We start from the raw sequence: 20488 nt of genomic DNA on the forward strand, positions 1-20488 counted from the left end.
GGGATTCCAGGATGTAAACTACCATAGCACACTTAAGGAGCTTTCTAGAAAACATACAGGCAAACAAATCCTTCAGACATGGGACTTAATAGACTACTGATTTAGACTAAGTTAATAAAATAAATAGGCTACAAATCAAATAAATAACTTGGATGAATCTTTTTCAACAACTTTTTTTTCCTACAAAATGAGAAATTCAATTAAATTTGGTTCAAATTTACATTATAAAATATGTATTATATTTATATTTAAAATAAATAAAGTTGTTAAAAAATAAAAAAAACATTTCTTTAAAATAGCCTATATGAAATTTATCAGAATTTGACATTTCAGGTAGCCTACAGTATTTTTTTATATATTTTTTTAATATAAATTTCAACAATCATAATGAAATAATAAATCAGATGTCATTCTCTTGAAATAATGTAACTTTTTCGTAATCCATCACACTGACCTTAATAATTTCCCCTAATAACAAAATGAACCACAATGATGTTTTGAATTATATATATTCTTTTATTTGTTAATACATGCCAAACATCTTATTCACATTGAGGAATACAGTATACACATTTGTATTTGCATCCAAATACTTAGCCTTCTACAGTAGGACAAGAGTCCTCAGATCCCTGCTTTCTGTTCTCTCATATCTCTCATTCAGCTCGTATCATTTGGAAGAACAACATGCATTTTAAAGACACTATAAGTAAACTGAGACCTTTCCGTTCAAACTACAGCATTATTGCAGAAAACATGTGCTTGGACTTGTTAGCAGAGAAGTGCTTACCAATAAGTTTAAAAAGAAGTGGCGGGAGGAGAAACTTGACTAAAAGTGGTATACAATTCACAACCTTTTATGCTACAGTATAGGAAAATATTAAGAAAATACTGTACATAAAGTTATAAGTCATGTCATTTTGGCACACTGGGTAGGTTGTCATAGTGTAATGTCTTCTATCAGACACAGTGACATTCTCTTAAAATCCTATTATATTAAACTAATTTTTTTTTTTACATCCACAGAAAGATTTACAGATCATATACAGAACATTTACATGTGAAAAAACAAGTGTCATAAATATGCTCACTCTTCTATCCCAAACAAGAGAGCGAAACATAGGATAGTGAGAGAAACTTGCATTCAGTAACTTAGATCAAATGCCCTCTCGGTCTTCTTTTGCTGGAACCAGTCCAACAAGAGGATTTGTTAAATGACATCACCCTAATTAATAGAGCATGGACATGTTTTAAGGGCCCGTGTATTGTTCATGCAATCCTTTTACCTGTTTTAAGGCTCTTTGCAGTAGAATCACCTTGTAGGAGTGTTAGCGCCTTCCTTGTGAAGGAGAGCAGGCCCAAATAAGAAACAATGTTTAAAATCATATAAAATGAAGCAAATCTGATAAACATATTGAATCTCATACTAATATTGATTTGAAAATCATTGGTTATTTGAAAACCACAGTGATTAGAATTACTGCTATGCACAAAAAAATAATGCCATTTAGTATTTTATGTTTTTGGTTCACATACAAGCTCTAATACCAAATGTACATTTTTTACTTCTCAGAACACTGTGACTGTAATAATGTTTTTAAATCTCTTAGCAGTATTGCACATCAGTAAGGCAAATAAAATACATCAAATGAGTGATGCATGTGGTGGAAATGGAATAGGTGGAGTAATTCATTTACTAAAAAGTGACTATAACTAAATATAATTTATGCCAGAGATACAAATGCCATTTCTGTATTGCTTTAAACTGCTCTGTTTCATTTGATTTGAGTTAAACAGCCATTTAAAACAGTGAATTGTAGAGCAATAAATGTTCAACTTTATTTAAAGTGACTGATTGATTTATCTGAATGAAATTAATTGTTAAAAACGGAGTCTGTCCAGATCTCCATATCCTTCTGAATTCCCACTATGATAAATCAAGTCATTAAAATGATATACACCCATTAAGAAGAAAAATTGCCAAAGGTATATAACTTGCTGAAAAAAAGATAATATTATGTACTTGTCTTCATTATGTCCTTCCAGCATGTTAACATATTAACTCAATCCGGTTGATTAGTGATGAGACTGGTGTGCATAAAGAACTCCTGCTTTAAAGTGCATGACACTTCTTACTGACCGACCGACTCTGTGGCATCTTGCATAGCAAGTCAACATATAGTACCTTTTCTGTGTAAAATAACGCACTTATATAAAGACAATCAGACTTTTTGCTTTTAAATCCTTTTTTGGAAAGGTTCTCTATGGATTTTAACACCTGCAACAGTCTAAAAGTATGTTTGGAATGGCATACTATCATACTACTATTACCGCAGCAGCACGTATGAATGGAAATACTATAAATAAATGTGCAGTTATCAATCTGAAAACACTGTGCAGGAATACTGCAGCCGACAATACAATGTGCTTGACCTTCATTTGCGGTGTATTATAAAAATCTAAATTAAACTAGCAATATATGTTATCATATAGAAATCATGTTAGGTAACAACAATGTAGCATACAACTGTTTAAAACATTTATCATCATATACTGTTTACTTTTTCCACAAACCAAGAGTATGCAGTATACAGTACAGTGCACTAAGCAGTATACTAGCATTCCATACCAAACATGCTGTTAGTGTAGAGTTCAACTGGTTACTCTTTTTTAAATAGGTTCAAATGGGCACCCTTTTGTGATATATTTGGAACAATACAGACTACAAATGACTAAACATGATCATTTAGTGCTTTAAAATGTACGCAATCTGTTTTTTAATTTGATAAATTATGCACTAACTTATGCTGTATTCAGACACATCATATAACGTTACTAACCACTGTATGGTTATAAAGCCTTTTGAATGCAGTTGTATACACCCAACAAGGGCCTAAAAGTAAATCAAGGGTCCAAAAAGGTTAATCTTTTCATAATAATACTAATTATATTCTACATTCAACATCTTATGGAGGATACAGTATGCCTATGTTCGACAAATCTGCTGTGTGGGTTTGAAATGACAGAACATCAGTGTTAAAAACCTTGTCACAGTCTTTTGGTTTCGGTCGTTCAGTCGTTGGTTTCAGTCGTTTTGGAATGAAACCACCACTCTACCAGGCCTGTAGGACATATTCTCAAGTCTATGGAGAGAGAGAGAGCTTGATTCATGCTGTGACAAGGGTGACCCATCTAAGCTAAAACAGAAAGTTGGATTGCAAAGTTTTGTTAAGGCCTGTACACACCAACATGAATGTTCGGCACAAAAGTTCAGTATGATTTGCACATGAGATTTGTCTGTTCAGACTAAAGTAAAAGAAAATTAAAAATGAAATAAATAGCAGTCTGATCATTCAAAATGCAAAATCACTCTCAGATAGTAGGTGTCACTTATAGAAATGCTCATAGTTTACCCCGTTACGCAAAGTACGGCACAACTTTCCGTTTCTGACACTCATTTGTCAGAGAGGTTGGTCTGACACTCAAATCATATTGGTTGACTAGTTTTCTTCACAATGCAATGAAAAATATATTAGAAGACCTCTCCAAAAATAAAAATCTGCATTAACGGCCATTCATTTGAATTAAAATGGTTATCGCACCAAACTTTCGTACCAAACAGTCGTCTTGGTGTTAATAGGCCTTTAATCTCAAAGTTTCCCCTAATTATGAATATAGCCCCAGTAGCACTTTCGAGTTTGAGGGAACTGGAACTAATGTTGGTCTAATGGCAGTGGTCAAGTTCTGAATTTATGAGCTCTAAAGAAAATCTGACTTTGCATTGCAGTGTTATAATAGGAAATTAACAGCAATTTGATACCCATTATAAAACATTCCAGTGTACAGCTAATTACTCAATCAGACAGTACTAATTAACGGACTGGCCCTTGGATTTTAAACGAGGTAGAGCCACCCTACAGGAACTAGATCTACAATGCCATCACTACTGGTCTGACATCATCACGTGTAATTGTGTCTGCTGTCAAAACTTTGGAACGCTGAGGGTTTGGCTAGTTTCCTCATGGACAGCGAGTCTGTTTTACCCTCCAGTCTTGCCCCGGCTCTGGCCTTCTGGAAAGGATTCTTCGAGCTCCCACGGCCCTTGTCCATTCTCTCACTTATGGAGAAGCTCTTTCGGGAGTAGATGTTGGAGTGCGACTCCTCTGAGGAGGAGCAGCTGTTTGCTCGTTCTAGTCTAGAGATTGGTGAGCAAAACGGACCCGGTGCGAGGCCCAGGCCCAGGTCTGCGCCCATTCCCCCGCTACTGCTACTTTGACCCCCCTTACCTGTATCTGCAGAGCCCTCTGCCAGTTCCTCTGGATCAGACTCGGCGTGACTGAGCTCGGCGTCTCTCTCAGGGTGCGAGACGCCCAGGTCCTGAGGCTTATCGAATGTGAAAGAGCCTCCAGGCGAGTCAGACCGCTCTGGGACAGGATAAGGGGTAGAGACGCAACGGATGTCTATGCAATCTGTGATGCTGGTATATTCGGCTGCCTTCACCTGCACGCCCATTCCGCCATAGTAACCACGTGACGTGAACATCAGGCTGTGCGACTTAACCATCGATGGCTCATCCAGAAACAGAGGCCCTGCTGCGGATAGGAAGCGACTGCTCTTGGACCGCTCCAGAATGCCAGCTGATTGCGGCGGCGAGGGGTCCAGGTCCCAGGGGGGCAAGTTGTCTGGCAGCAGGTGGGCAGAGCAGAGTGATAGGTCAGCGGCGGCGCTGTCCTCATATAGGACCGCTCCGTCCGACTGTCTTTCGCTGCCCCCTGCCCTTCCACTGCAGTCCCGCCCCCCTGAGAGCACCGCCTCCATGATCTCAGAATGTAGAGATGAGTCTCGAGCAAGAGTTGGAACTGTCCGGACTGGATCCAAGAAGCTCTCAGTAGGCGGGATGTCCTCTGAGGCAGAAACATAGATGTCTATGCAGGAAGAAGGGCGAAGTTGCTGCTGCACAGATAAAGTATTCAAAGGTGTGGGCTTGGACTCTTTGGGACCTGCTCCCGAGGACACAGACTGTGAGCTGTTGGCCCGATGGAGGCTGAACAGTCTATCTTTAAAGAAGCCTTCCCCCCGATCTGCTCCGCTCCTATCTTTGGAAGAGTGGCTCACGTAGAAGGAGTGACTGCGGACACGTGGGGCCAGAGCGGTTGGAGATGTAGGAGAAATGGACTCCTCGCCACCCTGCTCCAGAGACTCCTGTAGCCTGTAGGAATGGCCTTCTTGGCTGTTGAAACTGCTCTGGCGCAGGATGTAATTTGTATCTGTGCAGTCAGATGATGTCCTGGACCGGGCTTTGTTGACTTCGCTTCGATCCATACCAGCAACCCGCTCCAGTGCCACAGCAATGCGGCCGATCATCTCCTCCATCTGTGCGAGCCGGATGTCCACGGTCTGCAGGGACGCTTTCATGAAATGTTCCCTCTCATTCACCTCCTCCAGACGCATCGCCATGTTCTCTACCCTGAGTGATCAGACATTAGATGATTGCATGAATATTAGGCCATCTAGTATTGTTGAGTTGGTTACACTTTACATCATTGTCTTTGTTAAATACACAACCATTTAAAAGAAATTAAACTTTTGATCACCAAAAACATAATTAAAAAAGGGGCAGTCATTTTTTTTTCATTGATACAAAACAGTTATTTTAAATTGTAATAATATTTCACAATAGTACTGTTTTTACATTATTTTTAATAAAGGGGATGTAAAGACCTAGCGCCAATCACTAGTCCCAATGAAATGAATGAAATAACTTCTTGTGGTGAAGATGTGTAGATCCCCCCCCAAAAAAACAAAAATCGGAAAAAAGATCCGCACACGAAAATTGGCCAAAAAGCACACAAGATTTTATTATCCAGAGGCCACAATAAGTGCAAAAGTGCGCAAAACGTTTTCGGGTTTAGCCCTTCATCAGTGCTATGTGTTTCCAAGCATACACCTGCGGTCATTTACAAACAAACTTTGCAATTTATTGTGGCCTCTGGACAATAAAATCTTATGAAAAATGGAAAATCTTATTTTGGAAAATGTTTGTGTGCGGATCTTTTTTCTGATTCAGTATTTTTAATCAAATGAATTTTACTAATGAATAAAATCAATTTGTAAAAATATTTTTGTTGTTATTTGTATTGCATACGTTTAAATTAAAACCGCTTTTCAAACTGGGGTTCTAGGACCCTGAAGGGACCACAAGAGGATGCTAAATGGTCAGCAGAGAATTTGAGGTTGTTGAAGTAAACATGTTAACTTTAAATATTTATTAAATATGTTTATAGAAACACTTTACAATAAGGTCTCATTTGTTAATATTAGTTAATGCATTAGCTAACATTGACAGTTAGTAAAAATCTCATTGTTTATTGTTTGTGCACGTTAGTTAGTGCATTACCTAATATTAACAAATACATGTACAACTTTGTGTTTGTATTTAGTAAATGCTGCTTTGGAAAAATATATATTTGTAAAAGGGATTTCCAAATAAATATTACATATTACATATTACATTACTCTATAATCTAATAATATTTTGATGTACTGTCAACTTAATACTAAGTAAATATTTCTCAAATTGTTTTTTAAACATTGGCTTTAGCTTCAGTTACAACGTCAAAGCCAATAAATGAATTTTGAAAACAACACTGAGCAAAATATTACATGTGATATTATAAAAACAAAGTATGGATGTGTATGAATGAAAATATATGCCTATTATATTTCAGGAAGAGGGTCCCTCGAAAGGGGCTCATCATATTTGGGGATCCTTGCCATAAAATGTCTGAATATACCCCCTGGTTTAAAATACATTCTACAGTGTTAATATTCTTTTTGTGTTGTCTGTGATGTTTTAACCTTTCAGATGTCACACGTATCCTCTCGTCATTGGAGGAATTGAAGCGATCATCTTTCTCTCTGAAATACTCCTCCATGCACTGCTCTTCAAAGTCATGTACCTTCTTCAGTTCATCTTCAGTAATGAAGAGCTCTGTGGGGGGGAGAGGTTTTTTTGTCACTGTGACTTTTTCACATTATATTAGTGAAGTCCAAGTGCTCTCTGTTTAACAAAATTGTGTCTTCACCACACTATAGCAGAGCATCATACTACACATACCTTATTATTATGCAGTACAAATACTGTGCATCACTTTTGCATGGCAGTATACAGTATGAAAGTTGTTTGAGCACAGAAATGTCTCGCTATTATGAAATAATCATGTTTGGCAAAAGATGTATCAAAGAGAATCTTTAAGTTGGCATGCATTGGTTTCACTCTCATTAGCTGTATGATCTGAGAAAACAAAAAGACTCCTGCTGTCATTTTGAGGCTTTCAGTATATTGCAACAGCATTTTATTATCACTCACTCAGCCCATAGTCGCGCTCATCCTCATCATGCTTCCTCCAGCGACAGCACAGGTGTTTGAGGACCATAGTTATGTGGCTAAAGATGATGAGAGGAGGAGGAAGGACAGGACGCTCATGGAAGGTCATGATTAGCTGGTACCTCTGGAACTTCCACACCTGGTTGGAGATGGACTTCACTTCAAAGAATGTGTTACTGTGAGAATGAAAGACAGCATATATCAGCAGCATACTACATAGTTTCACTGGTCTGAGCTTCAGACGGCATGTCCACATTCTATTGGCTGACTGTGTGATGATGCGTGCAAACAAATCTGGAAAGCACTGGAAAGAAAATTGCAAGCTACAATCAGATTTCCTGACTTAATATGCATGACTTAATTATGTCATTAGTCAAAAGGCTGGTCATGTGAGATATTCATATGACATGGTATTTATTTACATGGTAAAAGAATGCCATAGCACTGTTATTGTAATGTTCTTAAACAATATGGAATTAACATGATGCAGTGTATAAAAGAAATAGTAAAAAAAGAAAAAAAAAAAAAGATTCAATATGAAGTATAGTGATATTTTTATTCAATATGACTATTATTATTATTTTTTTAATCATTATTAAAATATAATTGCAAGGATATAAGGATTTTTGCCATTGAATGTTTTGGTAACACTTTATAGTAAGGTTCATTAATTAACATTAGTTAACTACATTAGTTAACATGAACTAATAATGAACATCTACAGCATTCATTAATCTTGGTTAATATTAATTTCAACATTTACTAATACATTATTAAAATGTTGTATTTGTTAACATTAGTTAATGCACTGTGAACTTGTATGCAATGAACAAACAATGAACTACTGTATTTTTTATTAACTAATATTAACAAAGATTAATAAACATTAATCATTCATTGTTAGTTCATGCTAGTTAATACATTAACTATTAATCTTATTGTAAAGTGTTACCAAAGTTTTTTGTTTGTTTGTTTAGTTTGTCCATTGTTTAGGAAAGCACACACAATATAAATATCCATTTAACTTACTTAAAGACAGCAATGAGCAAATTAACCAGAAGGATGTTGGCCACCAGCAGGTAGCAGGCCATGATGGCGGGGACAATCCAAGCTCCGGTTTTGCAGGGTGGGAGAGTCACGATGGCTCCATCCTCTGTGGTGATATTCTGACCACATGGAGCTGTTAAAATATACATACAACTGAGTGTTGTCCAAAAATCAATGAACTGTCGGACCAAAAAAGAAAAGAAAAGAAATTCTTTGATTTGTCTTTGACAAATAGCAATAAAGGCCACTTTAGAAAATTGAAAATCTCCTACTACCTTTCTGTTTTTATATTTCAAATTATATCTTAAAGCCAATTATATTTTAAACATGCTCAAAAACATCAAAATAAAAGAACCAGTCAAAAGTGGGTTGTGGATAAAACTTGAATGGAAAGACTGTATGCACCAAGTTGTGGAATTCAAATATATAAAAAATATATTCCATATGTAAAGTTGCATCCCCAATATATTTAAACATATGCAATGTTTAAAATATATTGATATTAAATGTACAGCATTCTTTTTGATGGTTGCTTGTAGTTGGTAAGAATGTATTGAAAATACATCATACGTTTTTTCCAAGTGGGATGGTTCAGTTGCTGTAGCTTTCAAGGAGAAGAAAGTCAGTCATGTTGATATTAATTTACATATTTATTAGTATGTCATTTACTGGTTTCAATTTTTAAAATCACACTCAGGAGCCCAAAGTGAGAGAACTGAAGTAACAGGTAATATTGAAAACGCAATTTTTAATTCATTTTTTGTTAAATTCCAAATTGTCAAAAACTCTGACAACTGAACCACGTGAAAAAACTTTCATACTGATGAGTGGAGGCAAATGCATTTTGCTGTCAAAGGATGTATAGCGGACATATGAGATGGTCTCTTTCCAGAAACATGTTTGGAGCTTATTTGAGGAAACGCAAATGGGCACTGATGCTCATGCTCTATTAGATATGCATAACACGTAATATCAACCCAGTGGATTTTCCACCGGTAAATTCAGATTACATTGTGAAATGAGAAGGAATCACACTGACTTTGCGGACTCATTTAGTGCTAGCTGGCAGTGGGAGGCTCATGATGGTAACTTAGCATTATCCAAGTTTCAAGTTTCCATGATAGGGTTTTAAAAAACTGCAATTGGACCTAAACAATTTATTATTGGTCATAGCACCTTGAACATTTCCCCCACCACGGAAACCTGTCCATTAGCCTTGCAGTGCCGTGCAGGGGTGTCATACACTCAATGACCATCAGGGGACGGAGATGAGGTGATGACATGATTGTGAAATTAGAATGGCTCTGGTGATAGAGATAAATCTAGCAGAATTTATATATTGGAAATTGCCTATATGGGATGGACCACTGCTACGCCCAGGTCCATGAGTGCGAAAGTAATTTTCGACCAGCCAGAGTTTTTCATTCACTTTGTGCTGTAGCTTCCTACTATTCACATCTGAAACAAAGAACGAAAGCGTTATTTCAGCTCTCTTGTCTTTGGGCCATCAATCTCTCAGCGCGCGCACACACACACAAACAAACAAACAAACAAACAAACAACTGAAAGTAAGCAAACAACAAACATACACACACTACTTAATGAGAAAACAAAAAGAGACGCTTATCCACGTGACCGAGGCACTACATTGCTATGACTGATTTATTTCAGGCACAAGAAATAGCATAAATCTGACAAGAAAGAAAAACAACACTATAAGCACTCAGGTTTTGCAGCAGTAGAGTAAGATGGTCCTGGGGTAAGATACAAGTCAAACATCTTTATTATTCACAACCTATAATTAGGTAGAATCATTCAATTTGATCATTGCTAGCCTACTATTGTCACGTTCCTTCCAACTTTTAATATATGTAATTTAAGATATTATTCACCTTTTTATGTATCTTTTTGACTGTGGTTCTATGATTTGATTGTCTTTAATTAACTTTGAGTGAACTAAACCTGATGCATGGTTCAAGTTATATTTGAATTTTTTTTGTTCAATATATTTGGTACAGTTCAAAAGATAGAATATAATTTTTTTCCATCAAGGATGCATTCAATTGTTCAAAATTTAAGACTTGTACATTACATATATATATATAAATATTAAGCAATACAATTGTTGTAAACATTAATAATAATGAGAATATTTGAATGTCTGAAGGATCATGTGACTGAAAACTGGAATAATGAATGCTGAAAATTCTGCTTTTCCATGACAGGATTCAGGAATGATATGCAATGTAAAATATATATATATATAAATAAATATAAAAAACATTTATTTTAAACTGTAATAATTTACAATATTACTGTTTTTACTGTATTTTGGATCAAATAAATGCAGCCTTGGATAGGAAACTTCTTTTAAAAACATAAAAAAAACACATTCCAACCCAAAACTTTTGAACAGTAGAGTCAAAAGTTATGTCAGACGTACATTATACATCCCAGGGGAGATTTTACTCCAATGCCCATTTATATGATTTTCAATTTCACGCTCTAACACAATGGTTCTCAACTGGGGATCCACAGAAAACTCCTAGGAAGGCTGCACATTTATATTATTTCCTTTAGTATTACAATACTTTAACTATTAAAATGCCAAACCATGATATAATATTCATGTCTTTGCTGAAAAAATGTATAAAACATAGCATCAACATTCATTCAGAAATGTTTATTCTATACCCACAGAATCATGAATCATGAGAATAGGGTTAAATATGACTCGGTTAAAGTTATGTTTTTCCACCCTAAGCTCTGGGGATGAATAATATAGATGATATAATATCAGATCACAAATTCTAAAAGGTAAATTACCCATTGAAACATATTAAAGGGATAGTTCACTTTGAAATTAATTTTTTATATGTTTTAGCTTACCTCAAAGGCATGCAAGATGTAGGTGTCTTTGTTTCCGCAGTAGTTTCAATTTTGATATTTTTAGGTCAAACCGTTCTTGTCTGTCAGTCATATAATGCAGGTCTATGGTCACTGGCTCAAAACACAAGCACAGAGTCCAAATTAAAACAATTCCCCATCGTCCAAATGAAACAATTCCCCATCATAAGTACACATTGATGGCCTAAGACACGAAACGAGCGGTTTGTGTGAGAAAACGAACAGTATTTATATCATTGTTATCTCTTGAAAACAGCACACGTCCAAATGATCTGACGGCGCGGGCGGGTATAGATATATACATAGATGTCGCCTTGGCTACTGCAGTTCATTGGAACGAAACCGTAGCCAAGCGACATCTAGTGTATATATCTATACCCGCCCGCTGGCGGGTATAGATTTATACACTAGATGTCGCCTTCGCTACTGCAGTTCATTGGAACGAAACCGTAGCCAAGGCGACATCTATGTATATATCTATACCCGCCCGCGCCGTCAGATCATTTGGACATGTGCTGTTTTCAAGAGATAACAACGATATAAATACTGTTCGTTTTCTCACACAAACCGCTCGTTTCGTGTCTTAGGCCATCAAGGTGTACTTATGATGGGGAATTGTTTCATTTGGACGTGGGGAATTGTTTTAATTTGGACTCTGTGCTTGTGTTTTGAGACAGTGACCATAGACCTGCATTATATGACTGACAGACAAGAACGGTTTGACCTAAAAATATCAAAATTGAAACTACTCCGGAAACAAAGACACCTACATCTTGGATGCCCTTGAGGTAAGCTAAAACATATCAAAAATTAATTTCAAAGTGAACTATCCCTTTAAGAGTGTTTTGTGTTTTTCTTAGTCAGACTTTTGCTGATGCTCTTCTTCTGCAGTTTTACTATGAACAATTGGGTCTTAAAAGCATTTTGAAACAGCAGAAGCACTGTTCCATATCATCCTGTAATGACAATATAAGTGCAGCCATTTCCAGAATATGAGACCATTTAGAGAACATACACAAGCACAACTATACATCACAAAATGTGATCCACATATAACCGTTTCAGCTGTTAAATGAAAAGCTTTCATCATATTTGTGTGCGCATTTATGCTATCAGATAACAGCTTACCATATTTGTTCATACAAGCTAACCATTAATGAGACATAAACCCTGAGGTGCTGTGTGTGAAACTGAGTATACCCAAAATGCCCATGTAAATGTTAGTAATAACCCAGTCTTACGGTCGATTTGGTCAGCAAACACCTCTCCGTAGATCATCCAGTATGGCATGAAGAAGATGTTGCGTGCAAGCATCCAGGATGGGTCCTCATTGGGATTGAGAATTGCCTGCCGCGCCACCCCAAAACTCATCAGCACCACCAACATGATGATCACAAAATACATCATGTCGATCATCTACGTTCACCCCGGATCATTGAAGAAGGTGAAAGGAAGGAAAGAGAAAGATCAAGAGTGTTAGGAGCTGTTATACATCTACATAAGTAATTTCAAATTGCCGTGAGAGTTCATTATTAAACCGATCAATCAGTCTCCCTCACCATCTTGCCAATCATCATGACGTATGGACCCAGGTATTTGTTCACTCCGAAGATATCTAGCAGTCGTATGTACCAATAAATGATATTGACGCAGTAAATGACCCTCCCGTAGCTCATCAGGGGCGGGTCTTGTAGGCGAAGCACCATCCCAATGGAGAAGATGAGGATGGCCATGAGGTCAGTGACGTTCCAGTACTCCTGTAACCACACTTTCACCTTCTGCAGGAGCTTCCCCGGCTCTGACATAAGGATCTAAGGGACAGGAGAGAGTTAAATAGTGAAGAACATGGTGAAAGCCCTCATGTTGGACAAATGAACTTTTCTGAACAATTGTAAGCCAAAAACACAGACAAATAGTAATATTGTGACTTTTAATTGTTCAATTTAAAATAAATGTTTTCTATTTTAACATTTTAACATATAAAATGTGATTTATTCCTGGGATGACAAAGCTGAATTTTCAGGACGGACATGGACAAATGAACTTCAAAACAACCATTAACCACCTGACAAGAAGCAAAAGTATTTGCATTTCTTAATTTCCACAAGAGGGCAGTAATAGACTGTTTATTTGAAAGAGTGCACATTCTGAGGTCTCCTCAACAGCAAGTTTTAAACTGAATGGCAGCTGTGTAATTATATGCAAATGTAATTATTAGACGTTGCCTATGAATAATAAATCATCTTTTCCCACATTTCAGGGATCGAAGGAAACAATATTGTTTTCTCACTGAGGTCGAATGAAGACTCACCTCTCTCATCTTCTCGATGCCATTGGTGAAGATGTAGGCAATCACAATCCACTCCTGAGGAGAGGGCCACAGGTCCATCTTCACTAGCACAATATAGTTGAAGAGCATCAAGTACCCTACATAGGCCAACTGTGGGAATACAGAGCATCATGATTTGATTAGAGAAAATAACCCTCTTTGGTCGGTTTAAGCTCAAACAATGAAGTTTATTAAATTCACAGAGAATACACGATAATTCTGACTTTCATTATGTTAGCTTTACTTACATAAGAGTTATTATAGTTTAGAGGTTTAAATTTTCAATACTGTTTAAAAGTTTGGATCAGTAATATATTGAAAGAAATGTAATAATTTTATTCAGCAAGGAACATTAAATTGATCTAAAGTCACAGTAAAGATTTCTTTGGGGTCAGTAAGATTTTTCTTTTTGAAGAAATAAAACAAGATTTCTATTTCAAATAAATTCTGTTCTTGCTACTTTCCAAAGAATCCCGAAAATCATATATCATAGTTTGATAATAATAAGAAATGCGTCCTGAGTACCAAATCAGCATATTAGTGTGACACTGAAGACTGATGCTGAAAATTCAGCTTTACCAACACAGGAATAAATTACATTGAAAAATAACATTTTACAATATTACTATTTTTATTGTATTTTTGATCATTATAATCATGAGCATAAGAGACTTCTTTCAAAAACATTAAAATCTTACCGACCCCAAACCATACTGTATTTTTTTTCAGTCTAGCTTAGTGGAGTTTTCACTCCATCATTGTTAGTTTTCGTTTCGTTTTAGTTTTTCTGTTTTCTTAGTTTCAGTATCTTTAGTCAATTCATTTTTAATATTTTAGGGCTACCAAAGTTAATGTGCTAACGGATATCATTTAAAATAATTACCAGCATCAAGTCTAGCATTAATTATCTATCAGGTGTAATGCAGGCGTATTGTTGGTTTCAAGTTCTATAATATACCATACATCACAAACTAAAAATAATTTGTCATTTTTATTTTATTTTATTTTAGTTAGTTTTGGAGTCATGAAAATGTATTTAGTTAGTTTCAGTGGTTCCCAGTTACATTTATTTACATTTTTATTTAATAGATTGTCACTCTCACCAGTGGAAAACAGAAATATTGCTCAGTGTAAACTACAATGTGACAGTGTGATGAGGGAGAGAGAGAGAGAGGGAGAGAGAGAGAGAGATAAAAAAGAGTGAGTATAACAAAAGACACAGCAGATATAGAGCAGAATTTTTCATCCTCTGGAGCCTGGAGATTTGTCAGATTCATGGCCTATATTTAAAACATAGATGAGGCTAAATAAATAAAAATCTCAGCTGTTTTGATCTCTACTTGCCTGCATTTTAACGTTTCTCCCCCTGGACCTGATATGGTCTCTATTGATATGAATTGAACTGAACTGAACTGAAAGATTTCAGAGGACATTTCTCTGAAGAATTCACATACAAGTTCATATATTTGATATGATTTGATATGCTTAACAGACTGAACAATACTGTGTGTCTTTTTGTACTAAATGAGGGCACAGCTGGGGCTTTTACCGTGTGAAACCAGAACTTGACGATGGGGGCGTTGTAAAACTCGTAAATTTTGCGACCCAGTGGAATCAGCCGATGGCGGTTCTGAACCTCCACCACCTGTTTCTTACGTGAAGCTTCTGTACTGACGTTTCCCAGCATGGCCTGGAAAAAAGTATAGAGGAGAAAAAGAGGAGAAAAATAGAAAGCATTGCTTTTACACACTATTTGCATAGTGTGACTTCTCACCCAGAATTGCATGCAGCTGTTTCACTGCTAAGCAATCCTGAGTGTCGAGGAAGGTGAGATATTCACTATGAGCTGGGCATTGATGATTCCGCTGGGAATGGTCGTGCGGAAAAAGAAAGAGAGAGTGTGAGAGTGTGTGTGAGAGAGAGGAAAAAAGAAAAGGGGAATGAAAATGCCCAGTGCCATGAGTTATTTGGACACATCCTTAATCCAAGAGTGGGGAGCTTATCCCGTAAATGGAAAAATATGGTGCACTCTTGGACATTATGAGAGAATTGTATTGCAACAACTTTTTTTTTTGCTGTTGAAGCTGTTTGGTCGAACTTTGCTGCATTACAATCTTATAAAGTACACACTGTCAACCTAAATGCAATGGAAATGATTTTTTTTTTTTTTTTTTTTTTTTTACAGCTTATGTTATGCACAAGATCTAATTTTGGCACAGGCATTTCAATGTTTTAACAGAGAAAAATTACTGCAATAATACTTTCCAGAAGAGCATTCAAATAAATTGCAATACAATTGTCATCTTGTGTTGTAACCTCATATTTCTATATTATATTCATAGTGAAGTGAGGGGCAAAACTTCCATTTTTGATACCGTGTTGTATATAAGATCAGGTCAACCCAGTCACGTTCTGGGAAATGTAGTCCTTCTCAGTAGTTTTGACCTACAGTAGTAACTCTTGGACTACATTTCTAAACTAGTGTCTTGTGCTGACCTGTTTCTTTAGAGCAGTGGTTCTCAAACTGTGGAGGATTATATAAAACAGACCTACATAAATAAAATATTGTAATTGACATAAAGCACCAACAATTACTGTAACTGACTGTGTTTAAACTAATCTGATAAAGTGTTTTTGTGTCTTACTTTCAAAAGTTTGGGGGGTCGGTAAATTTTTAACTTATGCTCAACGAGGCTGCATTTATTTGATCAAAAATACAGTAAAAACAGTAACATTGTGAAATATTATTATAATTTAAAATGTTTTCTTTTTTAATATATTTCACAATGTAATTTATTCCTGTGATGGCAAAGCTGAATTTTCAGCATCATTACTTTAGTCTTCAGTGTCACGTGATCCTTAAGAAATCATTCTAATGCTGAATAGAAATTACATTATTTTGTAACATTATAAATGTCTTTGCTGTAATTTTTTATCAATTTATTGCTGTCTTGCTGATTTTTTCTTTAATAAAAATCGTACTGACCTTAAACTTCTGAACAGTACTGTACATTCAAACGTATCAAAACACTAAGACAGTTTTGTTTTTGAAAGAAATTGATAATTATGATGAATTAAATTGATAAAAAATACTGACTTTAAAATGTCACAAATGACCATTTCCAATTTCATTTAAAAACTGTATTATTCAAATTCTCTGTTTGCCATGTGCAGCACTAACAGCTTATGCATTCTAGTCGTCAGTTTATGAGATATTTATAATATTGCACAAGTATAGCACCAGTCTCTTTCTCTGAGACTCCAGTGTACTCCTTATCTTGTTGTTGTTCATCTGGGCCATCCACGTCTCTCTCTCTCTCTCTCTCTCTCTCTCTCTCTCTCTCTGTGTTGTTTAAATTAGGTTTGCTTTCTTCTCTCAGAACAGTAGTGTACAGAACAGCCTTCAGTTCTCAAAAGAACAACAGACTGGAGTGTTTCTAAGAAAATGTTTTTGTTTTTGCTATTTTTAAAACCAAAATTTGATTTCAAAGTGTATTGTAATACTTTGGCAACTGAAAAAAGACACTGTACTACAATTTAAACACTTCTTTAAATAGCATAAACATTTAGACCGTGCTAATAATAAGAACTATTTCTATTTTCCATCGGTTTTTTTTGTAGAATGGAGTAATATGGTGAATGGAGCCCTGAAAACAGGGCTTTGCAATTACAACTAAAATTTTATTTCAAAACAATAGTACTGTTCTTGATTGTATGTTAAATAATTAAATGATACATTGGTGAATAGTCTTATAAAGTCTTAGTGTTTCCAAAATATGGAATGGTATGGTCCAACTTCTTTATTAGCAAACATGGCTCATTTGGGTTGATTAGCTAAATGAGAACAAAATTCTGGATCCATAAAGTAAAGACAATTTCAAGATACAGGGTACAAATTAAGGACAATTTGTGAGTAACTGTTTTGAAGTAGTTGCTGCTTTCCCCCAGATTTGGGGCTGTTTATGCAGTCCACCATCTGAAACAGTTCAAGAGCCACTGCTTTAGAGCAACACTTGATAGTTCACAATAGAAGATTAAACAACAATATTCGTGCAGTTTTGTGTGAAAGAAGGCACTTCTGGTTCAACTTAAAAGTGAAGGTTGTCATCATGGAGAAGGCAGATCAAGGCTGCTAACATAATGCAATATTGAAACAAGCCTTTAACATGCACAATGGTGTTGTAGATGTGTGAATGATAAAGACACAGCATTCAGTCACAGTACCGTACTTCAGACGAGACCCTAGCGCAAAGAAAAGAAACAGAGGAGACAAGGACAGAGGCAGACGGAGACACGATACAACTCCACAACCACGCGTCTTCGCTTTGACAACGAGGAACGAAGAGAAAGGGCGAAGTGGGAGAGGGGTGTGGGGCGGGGAGGTCAGAAAAACGGCAGGGTTGGTACGGATTTCTAAGAAGAGGAGCCACAGACTCGAGAAAAAAATCAAATAAATCGGAAGCATATTTGAGAGGCCAAATTGGTGGCAGGTTGAGGACAGAGCAGAGCAGATGTGCCTAAGTGTGTGTGCGCGTGTGTGCCCGAGTGTGTTAGACTACAAGCTAAGGGACGAGGCTAAGGTGGGTGCTCTCACCACGGAGTTGTACTGCGTCTCACAGTAAGATCTTACTGTGAACTCCATGTCCTCCTCCTCTTTTTCTTTAGGTTGTTTCTCGGGTTCATCCACATCCTTCTCCTGCAGGTAGGTGTCCTGATCCTGAGGCATATATGACATCTCGTCCTTATTTTTAAACTCAAGACTCAGTATGGAAGGGGGGAGAAGTAGGCCCAAGATAACCTAGTGGACAAAACAAAAACACAGTTACATTTCATTATTTAGTAGTCAGTAGACCAGTTCCTCCAGTCACAGAATGCCTGTGATGATGAAATAACTGTCTCTCTCTTTCTTGCAACAATAGCACCTGTGAGATATGAAACGCCAATCTCACCACTAAGGTCTGAACAAAAGGCAGAAATAAACCATGCAGAAAGTGAGCGAAATGCAAGGAGAAGCTCTGCACAGCTTGTTCTATTAGGGACTGACATATCCAGCATCTGTCTGAGAATGTGTCTAAAGATTGAAGCTTTTTTTTTTACTCTCACTGACTACTTTATTAGGTACACATTGCTAGTATCGGGTAGGACCCCCTTTTGCCTTCAGAACTGCCTTAATTCTTTGTGGTATAGATTCAACAAGGTGATGGCAGAATTCCTCAGAGATTTTGGTCCATATTGACATGATAGCATCACATCACATCAGCTGCGCATCCATGATGCGAATCTCCTGTTCCAACACATCCCAAAGGTGCCCTATTGCGTTGAGTTATAGTGACAGTGGAGGCATTTGAGTATAGTGAACTCATTGTCATGTTCATGAAGACAGTTTGAGATGATTTGAGCTTTGTGACATGGTGCATTATCCCCCTGGAAGTAGCCATCGGAAGATGAGTACACTGTGGTTATAAAGGGATGGAATTTGTCAGATACTATTGACTAATTGATACTAAGGGGCCCAAAGTTTGCCAAGAAAATATCCCCCACACCATAACACCACCAGCAGCCAGAACCATTGATACAAGGCAGGATGGATCCATACTTTCATGTTGTTTACACCAAATTCTGACCATCTGAATGTCCAGCAGAAATCGAGACTCATCAGACCAGGCATAAGTTTAGGTCTTTCTATCAGTTCAAACCCGTCTGGCTATTCTCCTCTGACCTCTGGCATCAACAAGACATTTTCGCCCATAGAACTGCTGCTCAATATTGTGCAGATGAACAGGTGTACCTAATAAAGTGGCCAGTGAGTGTACATTCATAAGTTTGGGATCGGCTGCATTTGTTTGATCAAAAATACAGACAATATTTGAATGTGGAAACTTTGAAACATTTTTTTTTTTAGAACAGAATGTCTTAAACCTTCTTAGGTGGTTTGAAATCCAATTAAAATTAGATTGTTGTTATTGTGTCTCAGTCATTCCTTACTGAAACAGTAGAGCATGGCGCTAGCCATGCCAAGGACATGGGTTCAATTCTCAGGAAATGCATGGACTGATGAAATGTTTAACTTTAATGCAACTCACATCTGCCAAATGCATAAATGTGAATGACAGGGTCAGTCTGAACGGATTTTATGTGTTTTTCGCTCATTTGATGTGCGACAAGAGTTGCAACAAGAACAACTTATGTTCTCAACAGGTATTATGGTTTAAGGATGTGATTTGATGGACAAGCTGCCGAAAAGACCACAGAGCATGTAAATGTTTTCCATTCACACCCTGTTGCTAGTATGCCTAGTATGCAAAGAGAGGTCTATCGCTCCACCGTAAGAACCATTTATGACATTTTGATAAAAAATTATGAGGTCAAAACATAAATTAAAAAAAAATTAATTTGCAAGAATGAAGTGTTCACAATAAGACCATTAGATGCATTAAGGTGAATTTCCATTTCATGCTGACTTTTTGCTCCCAGATCTGACCTTCAGGCCAGAGTTCTTGCGCATGCGCAGACGTCCCATCCACATGTCAGTGAGAAGCATCTGGCTACAGGTGTGGGCGATGAAGTCCCTGTGCTTGGCAGCCACTGCCAGCTGCAGACAGGTGGCATTACTCCAGTTCTTCAACTCGTAGGTCAACAGCTTCATGGCCATCTGTTCATCCTGCTTATAGGACTGATCGAGCAGCTCAACAGCCAGCTGACCAAATTCCCTGATGAAAAAAAAGACGGAATATTTCTGTGCCAAAGATGCATTCATATGCACATAATCATACAAGATCTTCTCTACACAACACAAAACAGCTTGTTTTAGGTGTGCAAGC

At 36.9% G+C, this 20488-nt stretch overlaps 1 protein-coding gene across 5 annotated transcripts in view; it reads right to left on the reverse strand.

Annotated features, from left to right (window-relative positions):
- Window positions 1-519: 519 nt before the first annotated feature.
- The window catches only part of trpm3 (transient receptor potential cation channel, subfamily M, member 3), a 155408-nt gene continuing 135439 nt past the window's right edge, over window positions 520-20488 (reverse strand). For 3 of the 5 annotated variants that reach the window (XM_084412941.1, XM_084412938.1, XM_084412939.1), the window contains 11 exons: window positions 20149-20377; window positions 18262-18465; window positions 15217-15357; window positions 13650-13778; window positions 12898-13149; window positions 12580-12754; window positions 9782-9889; window positions 8414-8564; window positions 7367-7560; window positions 6856-6988; window positions 520-5464 (listed from right to left, as the gene is read on the reverse strand). In XM_084412941.1, coding sequence (XP_084269067.1) covers window positions 3958-5464; window positions 6856-6988; window positions 7367-7560; window positions 8414-8564; window positions 9782-9889; window positions 12580-12754; window positions 12898-13149; window positions 13650-13778; window positions 15217-15357; window positions 18262-18465; window positions 20149-20377 — 3223 coding nt within the window. In that variant the 3' untranslated portion in view covers window positions 520-3957. The remainder of the gene's footprint in view (window positions 5465-6855; window positions 6989-7366; window positions 7561-8413; window positions 8565-9781; window positions 9890-12579; window positions 12755-12897; window positions 13150-13649; window positions 13779-15216; window positions 15358-18261; window positions 18466-20148; window positions 20378-20488) is intronic. The other 2 variants (XM_084412940.1, XM_084412942.1) reach the window with 1 other exon arrangement.

The sequence above is a fragment of the Rutilus rutilus genome (genome assembly GCF_951802725.1).
Source record: "Rutilus rutilus genome assembly, chromosome: 7".
NCBI classification, from domain to species: Eukaryota; Metazoa; Chordata; class Actinopteri; order Cypriniformes; family Leuciscidae; genus Rutilus; species Rutilus rutilus.